Genomic DNA, 14,228 nt, shown 5'->3' with positions numbered 1-14,228 from the left:
TTGCTCAAATCTTGGATTTGAAATCAGTTGGGTCATCCGTTTGTGATTTTGATTCAACTCATTCACTAGCACATCCAACTATTTCACAATACCTTGTATCTTAGATTCTCCATCACTAGGTGAAGTACGCCCTGTGCAGGTATAATAAATACCAAACCTCCTGTCACCATCCATAATGTTGAAAACCAAATCTCCAAAATAAAGCACTAATCAAACTGAGCTCAATTCCTGTAGGCTGGCAAGAAACTGCTTTGATACCATTGTAATAACCCAAGCTGGTTATAACTTATACAATCAGCAAATTTCTTTCACAACTCCATAATTTGGCATTTAATCAAACACTTGGCAATCATCCTTCGATAGCTCAAGATTAATTAAATAATTAAATAATTAATATTGAAATTCATAGGCCACTGACATATTGACCTTCCAATTATCATTTAGAAATTTTCAACTGAATTTGATACAAAATAAATTTAGTCTTTTCATATACTACTGCTGCAACAATATTGAAGCGATTACAAATTAATAAATTTGTTAACTTCCAGCATTTGGTCTAATTTCAGCAATCCCACAACCCTTGCTTTGCATGCCAAACTATCAATCCTTATACAGTCAGAATGTAGGGGAGACATGAACATCTGTTATGGCTGAACACTAAGAGCAGTAGTAGACCACCAAAAATCAGAGTCGCGTTTGCAGTAAATAGACACTAGTCTTCCATCTATATCTGACACCTTAGCAATAGAAATGGAGCGCTCACAACCATCAGTAATGGACTTCTCTTTAGCCACAAGAAAACATAGTAGTAGAGATGGCCAATTGTATATCTCAGCACAATTGCCAATGGAACTCAGAACAAAATCTCAGAATTGAATCTACAATACTTAAGCTGTAGATCCAATGGAACAACTCAGATTTCAGACCCTTATACTTCAGCAACAGCAAAAAAATCAGAACTCAGAAAAAGCCACAAAGGCAACAAAAGCAAATGAATATTCAAGGTGCTTTTTTCAATGAAATGAGCTCATATTTAGAATGCTTTGCTGATAAAAGTTTCCAAAAGAACTCAACTTTAGAAACTTCGAAAGTTTCGCAAATGAGCTCAACTCTTGAAACTGTCCAACACAACATCACTTTAAATATTTAATACTTGGCTTAGGCATATAATAAATGGTCCCTTCCAATGATGACTCTACCGTCAACTTAAGTGAAATTATAAAATTAAATCATAACTTTATAATAAGCCATTTAATGATTTAATAATAATTTGGCTACTAAAAATATAACAACTCCCAAAATACTCATCATTTAAATATGTCATTTGAAATAGGAGTCACACCTATTATTTCTCCATGTGACCAAATGCACCTTCCAAAAATAGAAAGGGTCCATCTCAATCAACACCCAACATACTACAAATAGCAGGTACACAAAACTAAACCCAAATAAAGTCCACTCTAAGTCAAACGAAGACCAATTTGTAGCTTGCAGAATTGTGGAGAAGATAAGACCCTCCCAAGCCAAGCCACTGCCTTAGAAGACCCTCTATCCACAATAATTAGCCTATGAGGATCACAATCATAGGCTAATCCCTGAAATTCTGATGCTGGTAAAAATGGGGACATTATGGTATATCAATGCGGACATAATGCCTTCACTGGATGCATTGCACTCCAACCCAGTTGGCATTGCCACAATGCTCGTACTTTGGTCATGTATCAACGCGGATACAATGCCTTCACTGGATGCGTCGCACTGCAACTCTGTCACTATACCAATCAACATTCCCATAATTACCATTGTATGATTTATCATTACCACTGAAAAAATCATCACCATGATCGTACCAATTGGCATTGCCAAGATACCTACACCAGTTAGTATTGGCACCATGCTAGATGATATTTTCACGCTACCATGATGTTAGTTGACATTGCTGCCATACCCATACTAGTTAACATTGCCATGATGTTAGTTGATACTTCCATCATACTCGTACTAGTCGACACCATACGAGTCAACACTTTCACATTACCAATCCATATGACCATGATGTCGAGCGACATTGCCATTGAACTTGCATGATTTGATACTACCACCATGCTAGATGACACTTCCATTGTACTAGTCAATGCCTTCATAATGCCAATCAACATTACCACCATGCCTGTACCGAACATTGCTACCAAACCTGTACCCAACATTGCCACCATGCCAGTCTGCACTGCCATGTTGTTAGTTGGCACTCCTACAATACCAGTTCTAGTCGACAATGCTATTGTACTCGTACCAGTCGACATTGCTATCTTACTTGTCAACATTATCACCATACCTATTATTGCTTGCATTGTACTAGTTGACATTGCTATTGTACTGACTTCACCACTATACCAATTGACACTTATGTCATGGCTGATGACACTTCCTTTGTATCAGTCAATGTTGTCATGTTGTCAATTGGCACTTGCACCATACCCATACCAGTTGGTACCATGCCAGACGCTTTCGCAATACTAGATGACATTGCCACAAGGCTGGATGACACTATCATGTTGCTTGTACTAGCAGGCACTACGCTAGTTGACACTTGCACTGTACCAGCTAGCGTTGCCACCGTATTAGTGAAGAGAAAAGGTTCGTAGTCACCAGGATCCCAAAGAAGCCAATCATAAACAACATCGATGTCTAGATCCACAGACTTCATGTAATCATCAATCTCCCCAGGAACCTCATAGCCCATGTAGATCCTATTATTTTTATGAGGAAGCCCTTCACATGGAATAATTGCAATCATGCATGACTTAGAACTGAAGGATAAACTCCATATTCAACCAATTGTGGTTGCTTCTACAATGAATCATCGGTATCATCTCCATGAAATTAAACAGTTGTTGGTAGAGTTACTTGTATCAGCAGGCACTACGCCAGTGGACACTTGCACTGTACCAATTAGTGTTACCACCGTATTAGTGAAGAGAAAAGGTTTGTAGTCACCAGGATCCCAAAGAAGCCAATCATAAACAACATCGATGTCTAGATCCACAGACTTCATGTAATCATCAATCTCCCCAGGAACCTCACAACCCATGTAGATCCTATTATTTTAATGAGGAAGCCCTTCACATGGAATAATTGCAATCATGCACGACTTAGAACTGAAGGATAAACTCCATATTCAACCAATTGTCGTTGCTCCTGCAATGAATCATCGGTAGCATCTCCATGAAATTAAACAGTTGTTGGTAGAGCTTGCTCGTTCAGAGGAACACTAATAGGGCTTGAATTTTCATTGAGTTGATCAACAAGTGTTGGTTCAATGAAATTAGTGCAGGCATCTTCTTTAACTTTTTCGTCACCTACAAGTTTTAGGTGCTCTCTACTTGTAGGCATAGTAATAGATTCTTGCAAATCCTCATGTGACTCTTCATTTCCCTCACGACTCTGACTTCCATCACCAACCTCCTTATCCTTGTGCAATTGAGATGTCAATTTTTCTTTGCAACACTTGAATACATTATTGACCAATTTACATGTTGCAATAGAAGGAACACATTCAAGATTGCGAATGACCCATAACATAGATGTGATAGGTTGGGATATCTCCTCCATCTCTTGAATGCATGAAATCATAAGTTTCTCCATAGCAACTAAACACTTAGTTTCATGATACTCCTTGATGGTGACCAAAAAGTGATGAAACATATTATGGATCAAATCTTCCAACCCTAAATCTAAGAGAAGGTTACATACTTTGACATTTGCACAATTATTCAATATCGTAAACCTCTTGCCAAAAAGATCACCATTGATGTCATCCAAACTCTAAAAGCTATCAATGATCAAGTACAATACTAAGGTGTCATCGTCCTGTGGTTCTCAAGGAGTTGATATTCTCAAAATCTCACTTAGACATGTTGCAATTGGTAACTTGATTTCCTTGTCATGGTGTCTTAACAATCTAGGGTGACTTAAAAGTCATCTTAATCAGGGCAAGGGTCCACTGAATAAAGCTTGATGGCGATTGGTTCACCTCGCTCAAACATACTTCTAGCATGTCCAGAGGAAGGTCAATACCATTATTGAGCTCCTTTCCTGTCCTTTGTAGTGCCTTCAACCACTGCTCTCATCGCTAGTGGGTCCATAGTGTGATTCGATTCCCAAAATCTCTCGATCATCCCAATAGGTTGGCAAGATTGCCAACTCTGATACAACTGTAATGTTCCAATTCTGTACTATGCCTGATTGCCTTGATTTCTGGCAAAGAAGGTATGAAATCTTGTATGGTTGTAGAACATGTGAAGATTGCTTTGTTCATACAGAGGTGAAACCTAGACTAGGCGTACGGTAATAATGAGAAGTTTGTACGGTGGAGGAGGGATTTCTATGTCCATACAATGGAAGTGGCTAGTTTGTAGGTGGTGGTAATATGACCGTATGGTGATATGAAGTATTTGCCCCTTAATGTTCCTGGAATACAATTTCTCTCACCTCCAATTGAAAATCAAATGTAGTGCCAAAGGAAGGCAAATGGCGAGGTGACGTATCGAGGGATGGCAAAACAAGGGATGGTAGATGGATGGCATATTGAGGGATGGAAAATGGCAGGTCGACGTACTTAGGGATGGCGTATTGAGGGATGGAAGATGGGAATACAACATACTGAGGGATGGTAGATGACAAGTGGTGAATGGTAAATGGCAGATGGCATGATGGTAGATGATAGATGGAGGTGGAGGGAAATCGATCATACATAGATAGATCGCAAGTCATACAATTAACATCTGAAGATACACCTACGCCAAGGATTGCATAACCAAATATGTGATGCTGAAACATGGTGCCAAATTGTGTAAATAGGATATTTACTCAAACTATAGATGAATACCAACAAGAAAGATCAATCATACATATATGCAATGTATTGCTGAAATTTTAATTGTTGACAAAGATGGTGCCCAAGAGGTGCCAGATCCAAAGCAAAGTAATATAGAGATGGGATAGGGTGAGGGTTGAATCCCATTGAAATTGAAATAGCCAAATAGGGAAGATCTTCCACTTCTGAAATGGTGAACAATTCTGAACTCCAACAAGAATTCGCAGTACAAAAAATTAGTCCAAATTGCATACCAAAAACTTCGTACATGCCACGCCTAAATACCCCTTAAAGAAAACTTGCAAGGGTTTACAGTAGGATGCCAACATGGCAAACACCTACCGATAATAAAAATTGGGCATCTTTATTATGTAGTTATAGGTCCATTTATAATACTATTTAAATTTTGGGACCCTTAAGTATTTAAAACATTTAATTAAAATTGGGGACATTACATCCTTCCACTTGAGCATTCTGGTGTTACAGATGTCAATTACATAGTTGACTAGACCGTGGAACCCTCTAGACATACTATCCAGTTGACTATGAGCTATCCTGACCTCTAGTGATGATAGTAGCATCATTCACCAGTAGAACTCCCCTAACTAGGGATTTCCAAAGGACACTATGTGCTTGATCACCCTGCACTTGACTTGACAGACTTGAGCAATACCCGATTCTCGCCATGATCTTAATTCTGATACATCTTTCTATTTTTTTGCAAATTGTTCTTATAGTCCACTTTACATGGACTACATCACTTATCTCCACCATTCTTGACCTTCCTTGATGATCTCTGGTGTAACCATCCAGCTTTCAATATGCTTGGTAAATGATATAATAGAGTCTTCTTTGTTTTTAAAGAGTATTCTAAATGAAGGTAAGAAAGAGTAATGATTTCTAAGTAATTAGACACCCTTCAGCAAGGGGTATGCCTTTATAATCTTAGAGACGTGAGTTTGATGCCTCTGTACTATGGAGCATACGACTTATACACAATATTCTCCTCATCACAATACATAAGTTTATAAGAGAAATTAAAGAGTAAGAAACATAACTAGATTGTAAGACACAATTCCTGTGGAAGATTGGTATGATAGTCCATCGTTAGTTTGTACTTGCTTGCATATAATATTCAGGGCCTATTGGACTATAAAAACAAGAAAAATTTATGCACAGTAATCTTCTATTGGCTAAGTAGTAATAACATGGAAAAAGATATTCAGGACATACAATTCGACAAGAGGCTGCGATGTATATATCACATGCTTCTTACTGCCCAATCTATAGTGTCCAATGAGTCTCAATCAATTAGCAAAGTCGAATGTAAGCTAGTAGATCAAGAACTAAATTGTTGGAAAATATATCTCTGATCGAGCACTAGAGAGTGGTAATAGTTATTGGATGAATTTAGAGCAAGCCGCTTAGTGTCTGCGATTGCCAACTATATAGAAAGGCTCGGTTATTACAGGAATGAATGAGCACAAGGAGTTATGTGCATGACTAAAAATGTACGGTGGCGAGGCGCGTGTTTGTAATCTTGGCAAAAATATGAATAATAAAGAAGGCCAAAATATTAAATGGAACATAAGAGGCTGTTAGACTATATTTGATAAATTAATTTGTTTCGGTGTTTTGTCTTTTCCCAAATTATAATAGATAATACTCGTATTATCTAAGTGTACTTATACATGTTGTTTATACACATATATACGTATCTGTTACATTAGAATACACACACACACACACGCGCACACACACACATGTATGTACATATGTGTTATTCCAAGGTACACACACACATAATAGAAAGGCTTGGTTATTACAGGAATAAATGAGCACAAGGAGTTATGTGCATGACTAAAAATGCAAGGTGGCGAGGCGCGTGTTTGTAATCTTGGCAAAAATATGAATAATAAAGAAGGCCAAAATATTAAATGGAACATAAGAGGCTGCTAGACTATATTTGATAAATTAATGTGTTTTGGTGTTTTGTCTTTTCCCAAATTATAATAGTAATACTCGTATTATCTAAGTGTACTTATACATGTTGTTTATACACATATATATGTATGTGTTACATTAGAATACACACACACACACGCACACATGTATGTACATATGTGTTATTCCAAGGTACACACACACACAGACATATATATACCTAGGTACCAATATACCTACAAATATACTTGTACAAATATACCTAGGTATCATGGGTATTGTTTATAATATAACACATCTGACATCAGATGGCGCAGAACTCCCAGGTTTTAAATTTAAAGGTAACAATTTTATTTCTCTTATTGGTCATATGACTATATATGTATGTATCTTTTGATCAGGTGACCTAGTCAGCTCATAGTGGACACTTGGTATTATTTAGTCTCTCCTAGTCTGCTTTTCCCTGGCCAAAATGGTTTAGATGAATACCTGTTAACTTGGTGACAGGTTGGTGCTTGTGCCCTGTTCCCTCTTTGTTAATGCTTCCCCCCCTTCACTACGCTTGGAAGAAGAAACAATAGGGTGAAAGCATAATTCCAATCATATCAATAACCATATTAACCAACCATTTCTAATTCATACGAATTATAATGAATAACCAATATTTCCAATCCACATGAACTCATATTGAGTTACGAATTTAACCAACCATTTTACATTCACAAGAATTTATAATGAATAATCAAATTAACCATTCATTTTCAATTCATATAAAAATCTCAACGGCTATATGGAAGGTTTTAAATCTTAACAAAAAGTGGGATGTAACAATGCTCACAAATAATCTGTATTTGTCTGGTTCAGAATTTTGTTCTGATTATTTATTGGAAGTACTGTATGGATGGAATTAGATTTTAAATTTGCAGTGACTTGCATTCCCTTAAAAATATGTGCGAAGAAAATGAGATCAAATTCTCAATAGGTGTTCATTAATGGTCCATATTGAATCTAGATCTGCACAAAAATGGGTTTAGTTTCTGTTCCTGCATGAAGAAGGTTTCATATTTGCAATAACGTCTTTGCATAGTGATTTGCATGGAAAAAAGAGGTATCATTGAAACATTTTCCCTATATTGAAACCATGATGTATATAGTTGATCCTTTGTTTTTGGTTTGATCGGTATATAGTTGATCCTTCTTTGTTACCTGTAACTAAACCTATTTTATTTGAAAATTTGAAACAGTCCAAACTAGCAGAAGCCTTCATTCATCGATATAGCATAGAGAGTACAAATGTTATGATGGGTGGGTAAATATAATCCTTAGGATACTCTTTTATCTCTCTATAATATTTTTGGTGCTATCCTTCTTGTTTTTTTTTCAACTCGATTCCCCAATGCACAATGTTCAGGTTAGCTTGATGCTTACAATTGGTAGATTCCTGTCTTTTTTAAAGGATTTATTAATATGATTGGATGAAATATCATTAGTTTATTAAGATTTCTCGTTTTCATCCATACATGTAATAGTGTTAACAAACTTTGTGATATTTTTTCTAGAAGGAAGAAAAAGGAGTTCAGGTAAATGGTCTACCGAAAACAGTTCATTAAAGAAGTAGAATAATGAGGTATAATTTACTAAGTGGCATTGGAATATCAATTGACACTTGTATGGATAAACATTGTACTTGGTGGCAATATGGGACTTTGATTAAATAAAGATGATGTGTGTAACTTGTGTTTGATGTCCACTGACTAGAATTGATGAAGAGGTAATATTGTTGGATCAATAGGAAGCAAATTATAGCTGAAATTTATTCATTTTAAGCAAGAATGTTAAATTTAAGGATAAATAATTTTCTGCCATATCAAATCATTCTGTAGACAGATTTGCACAACACAGCATAGTTTGCATTCATTCTTAGTTTTTATATCTATAAGAAAGAAATTTGTCAGAAGAGTAATGATTATTAACTTGGTAATGTTATTCTATCTTCAAGCATTGTGCATATCACTAAGTTAAGATTATTGAAGCATTTCCTTGGATTAGAGTTATATTCAATGTTCAGCACTTTCCCTGTAGACCAATCATGACATATTGATGCTATTTGCAGGTCAATCAAATTATCGCCTATTTATCTTTTTGCTAATAGTATTTGTCAGTTCTGAGATATGCTACTTTCTTTGCGCCGTTTCATGTAAGTTTTCATATCCTTTTCTGTAGAGAAACATAAATATTTAAAACCTTAAATAGACACACCTTGGTTTATCATTTACTAGATTTTGTTTTTTAAAACATGAAACTTTCCAAAGAAATTGGTGGGATAATGGAAAACAGTAGATAAATATATAAGATCCAAGCAAAAGGAAACAAGAAATATCAAAACCCATTATTCATTATGGACCTCAATAGTCACATTATATACGGCACAATACTACAAGTAGACACTTGAATGTATACAGTCGGCACAACAGGGGAAACAATTGGGTGCTCATTCTAGTTATCTTCATGTTTTCTAGAAATCGTTTGAGATGGTTAGTTACCACAAATATGAGCCCAACAAATTCTCAATTTGGAAGGTTCCTTGTCTGATATAGAAGATGCAAACACCTTACTATCTAATGAAGTCCAACTAATCTCAGCACATCACATGACAGAAATAAGTTACCCCAAGATATTCTCTATTATTGGTTTCTACTACTTGTTCAGGGAGTTTCTAGTAGAAACTTCTCCAATATATATATATATATATATGTGAGTTTTTCTAAATGGTGATTAACCCATTGCACTAATTGTTGGTATCTCTAACTATGGTTGTCTATTAGTGTCAAACACTTAGTCATATACTAGGCAGAGTTAGACAGACATCACTGCGATTGAGCTACTCTATATAGGACAAGTCATGTAAATAATTGTAAATAAACATGTATGAACCGAGCTCTATAGGAGCCGAGCAAGTCTTTGGTCGCTTAGTATTTTCAGTATAAGCTGAGTAGTTCCAGCACATTTAAGCCAAGTTAAATAGAAGCTGTAGAGCACAGTAGAGACCGAACAACAACAACAAGAATAGTGAATGCCGAGTATCAGAGACAGTAAGTGCTATGCAATGCAGAATTGACATTCAAGTAAGGAATAATGCAAACTTTGAGGTAAACCATTTTGGGCGATATGGACAAGACATTTAATATTTGTAGAGGTTGTTAGAAGCTATTAAACGTTTTATGACATGGATTACAGAGCCCTATGAGCAATGCTCAACCAATTAGACGAAGAGGCGAAAAAGTGAAGCATCTAGAAAACTCTTTAAGAAATCTTTAAATAGAGCATATCAAAACCTATTTGAAACATGGTGAGAAGAAGCGAGCAAGCTATTAGAGCAGATCAAGTGTGAAAGTGCGAACATTGCAAACAAGGCAAGAGAGTTGAGTTTTGCTATTGCAGGATAGAGGAAGTGACCTTATCAAGTAGTGAAGGACAATAAAGTTATATCAGATCAAAGATCAAATCAGATTGAAGAGAGGAGATCCAAAACCAGCTTTTCTGAGTAGATCGAGGATCAGATATTGAATCAGTTGTAACAGATTGAGTCAGGAATAATCTCTTAACAGAGTGGTTTTAACAGATCTTTGTAAATTTCTTAACTGAGTCCTTACTTTGTTGTAAGTGTAAAATCCTCTCACAAGGTAGGACCTAACAACCTTAACAACCTTTAACAGGGAAAACCCCTCATAGGGTAGATCACTAGAAGTGATCAACATTGTAACCCTAACAGGTTAACTTTATTACTGCAGTAGTGAAGATTTGTGGGTGTCATCCCCACCCCACCCCAGTTTTACCTTTACCTTGGAGGGTTTGTGGGTAACAAAATCTTTGTGTTATGTGCTTACATTTCATGCATGTGATTGATAGATTAGATCTATATGTTACTACAGTTTGATTTTACAAGATATGTTATGCATGCATTAGATATGAGATGGTAAATATGGTGAATGCACTAAAGTATTGTTAAAAGATTGTGTTATAGATCCTGATTCACCCCCCCTTAGTATCTTAGTTTTCCAATTAAGACTTCCAACACTAATGTTTAGCTAATAACCATAGAAGGATTATCTCTAGGTCAATTCAATCCGAAAGAAGCTACAACATAAACAGTTTTTAATTATTCTTCCAAAAATCTCGCTCTTTCGTAAAAATAGCCCATTTTCTAGAAGGCCCACACACATTTTCATGACAAAGAAAGGCATTCAAAAGTTCAAAATAAGGGGGTGCATGGTTTTTAAGTTTTAATTAAAACTTAATTTCAAATTTCTAAGAAGTGGTAAGGGCCCCATACATCCCCTTCTCTCTTCCTTATATACCTCTATGGGCTCCTAAAATCAAGCAAAATTTACTATGCTGACTTTTTCAAGTTGGATGGAGTTTTATATTTTAAAATTTTCTAAATTAATTTTTCTATTTATCCTTTTGTTATTTGTTTGCAAAGGCCTATTATTAGTCTTGCTGATAAGGCATCCCGATAGATCTCAGGTGACTAGATGTGTTTCCATATTTGTATGGATTTATACCTAAATAAATATCTAGACGAGGTAAATCAACTTGGGGTAATCTCAAAAAAAATGTTGTAGGGGTGATTTGTTCTAGTCTTGGTTATAATACTATGTGTGTTGTATTGGACCTTGAGTGTCCTTGCACACTTGGGACTCAACTTTGGGAGATGCATGGAGATCCTCATATCGTTCCATTCCTAGAGGACCCCTCAATAGATTGTCTCATTAGTCTTGCATGTACAGATCTCATACCCTATAATGATAATACTATAGAGGAGTTTGTGTATATTAGAGGTCTTGCATGTTCTAATGGATTAGAGGCCTATCTTCATGTTCCTACTCATATTGAGATCCTATGTCAGTCATCTTCATCATTTGTTGTTCTTGATCATATTAGCATTGGCTTGTCGGTATCCCCCATTGATTCAATGCACTAGGACATTTTTCTTCTAAATGTGGCTACTTGAGATTTATATCTTGGAGATGTATCATCCCTGTTTTTGGAATCTCATGTTGTAGGTATGGAGGATTATTTTGAGGGCATTCATCTCTTCTTCGCTGATAGCGACATTAGTGATATAAACTTATCTTTATCACTCGAGGATGTTGTTCTTCATCAACTTTTGTAAAGTTCTGATTTGTCACTTCCTACATTAATTGCCCATGTACCTAATTGGTTTGTGACATCTTCATCTATCATGGACATTGCAATATTTGAGAAGTTTCAATAGGCACGTATAGTTTGGTCTTGAATTCCCACATCTTCCAATTCATGGGAGTGGCTTCCATTATCTCTAGTGGATTTATTTATTCCTGAGGGTAGAAATGTTGTTTGTACGCACTGGATCATATTCTATCCTTAGGCATTGATCATTGGTATAAGAACTACTTCTTCATTGGGGGGTTTCTTATCCTCAGTCAATCTTTCTAATGGGGGGTTTATTCATTGTACTATTGTGATCTATGTTCCCCGAGGACGTGTACCCGACCTAAATCTAGGAGTTTCGAAAACGGGGACGTCCTGGGGACAGGGGGACGGGTATGGGACGTCCCCCAACTGTCCCCAAAAAGGGCAAATTACCAGGGGATGTCCTCGAAACTTGGGAATGGTTGGGGAAAAAAGCCATCCCTGGTACGAAAAGGGGATGCCTAGATGTCCTCCAACCATACCAAGTACGACCAACCGTCCCAATTTTTTTGTTTTTAAAATTTTAAAATTTAAATTTTTTTTTATTGCACAAAAATTAAAAAGTGAATATTAAAAAATAATTTTAAGGCTCCTTACTAGGTCGCCGAGGTGGGCCCCACCCCTCTAAATTCGGCAGAGGCAGAATAGGAGCAGTAGTCTGCTTCATTTTTCTATTGTATGTTTTTTATATTGAACGTCAACATGATTATGATACATTGATACTTTATGGCAGCCCTCTAGCCTTTGGGCTTATAGCGTTAGGCATATTTAGATTTAGATTATCAGATTTATAATGTTTATCATTATGATATTGTTCACTGATATTGATATGCATTTTGACAATTGAGTACTGAAATCGGATATTATTTCCTAAATGGCATTCAAATGTTGTATGTTATGGTTCCTATAGTGTTCAAATGACATGCTTTGTGCTTAGTTTCATATAAATGACATGTATATTTGCAAATTTCAATATATATTTTAAAATTTCCCTATATATGTATAGCTGTTCTCGTTTGCCATCCCCCCCGTCCCCAAAATTGCCAAAAAAATTTGCTGTCCAAGAAACCCGTCCCGCCCTCCCTGTACCAGAAACTCGGGGGAACATAGATTGTGATAGATTCAGTACTTGAGGGTACATCTTGAGTCCTTCATGCTTGTCACATGTACTTTCTTTCATAATATCTCTCGCTTTTGGAGAGGGGTTTTATCCCATGTGAGTTTTCTCCCTTTCTCTGTTTAGAGAGACCTTATTGGTGCAAGTTGCATTGCTTTGTAAATGAGCACCTAATCAGGCCTATGTTGTCAAGACTCATTCATGTATTACATGCTTAGAGCTTTCTGTCTCCCTAAGTTTCACTAAGGGTGGGGAGCGGGGGGTGGTGCTAGAACATGCATATTTGTTGCATCAAGCACATTTGACATGTGCAAGAATGATCTCATGCATATTACTATGCATAATTGAGGACATGTTGTCATTCATTCTCTAGCTTAAGTTTACTTAGTTGAGCTGAAATTTAGGTCTGTCTAGTCTAGTTAGGCTTTGTTTTGGATATTGTGGATATCATGCACTTCTAGTTTGCATATCTAGCTATAGTTTGTTATTTTTAGTAAAAGTTAGTTTTTGGATATTTTTATTAGTCTTGTTTTCTATAAAGCAAGTCATTGAATCTTTCTTATGTATCCCAATCACCAATCTTGATTAATTGTTTGTGCAATCAATACAAAATTCTAAGGTATTTGTAGAGCATATTATCTTTTCTTGGTTGTTTTGTGTGATAGGTGTTTTGCTTGCAGATGATCCTTGGCTCTTGTGGTTGTTTCACCAACTCACTTGAGAAGGTCATCAACATAAGGAAAGAAGGTTAAGAAATTGAGCTATCAAGGAGCACCTTCTTAAATGGAAAAACCTTCCAACTAAAGATGTAACTTGGGAGAACAAGCAAGTTTTCAAACATCCAAACCTTAAATTGCTCGTGAACAAGCAATTTTAAGGAGTGAAGAATATACTTTCCCCACATATGTGTTTGCTTAGTCCTATGAACAGATCAGTTATCCTTGAATGAGTAGATATCAGCAAGGAGAGCTGTCATCCTTATCAAGAAATCAATATGACTAGGGATATTTGGCTACTACGTAAGCGATCATCTTAACTAATAAATAAATGATGATT

General features: G+C 36.2%; 1 protein-coding gene across 8 annotated transcripts in view; it reads left to right on the top strand.

Annotated features, from left to right (window-relative positions):
• The window catches only part of LOC149543679 (uncharacterized), a 196,838-nt gene that overhangs the window by 99,901 nt on the left and 82,709 nt on the right, over positions 1 to 14,228 (top strand). For 7 of the 8 annotated variants that reach the window (XR_016355672.1, XR_016355673.1, XM_089798438.1 and 4 more), the window contains one exon: positions 8,934 to 9,017. The exons of the other annotated variant lie outside the window; for it this stretch is intronic. Coding sequence is in view for 5 of the 7 variants with exons in the window: in XM_089798438.1 (XP_089654564.1) it covers positions 8,934 to 9,017 (84 nt within the window). In the remaining 2 variants the exon portion in view is untranslated. The remainder of the gene's footprint in view (positions 1 to 8,933; positions 9,018 to 14,228) is intronic. 8 annotated transcript variants of the gene reach the window in all.

Source organism: Cupressus sempervirens, chromosome 8 (assembly GCF_028749045.1).
Source record: "Cupressus sempervirens isolate cs-2001-9-10 chromosome 8, ASM2874904v1, whole genome shotgun sequence".
Classification (NCBI taxonomy): Eukaryota; Viridiplantae; Streptophyta; class Pinopsida; order Cupressales; family Cupressaceae; genus Cupressus; species Cupressus sempervirens.
The sequence above is the reverse complement of the archived record's forward strand: the minus strand, read 5'-3'. Positions and strand labels throughout refer to the sequence as shown.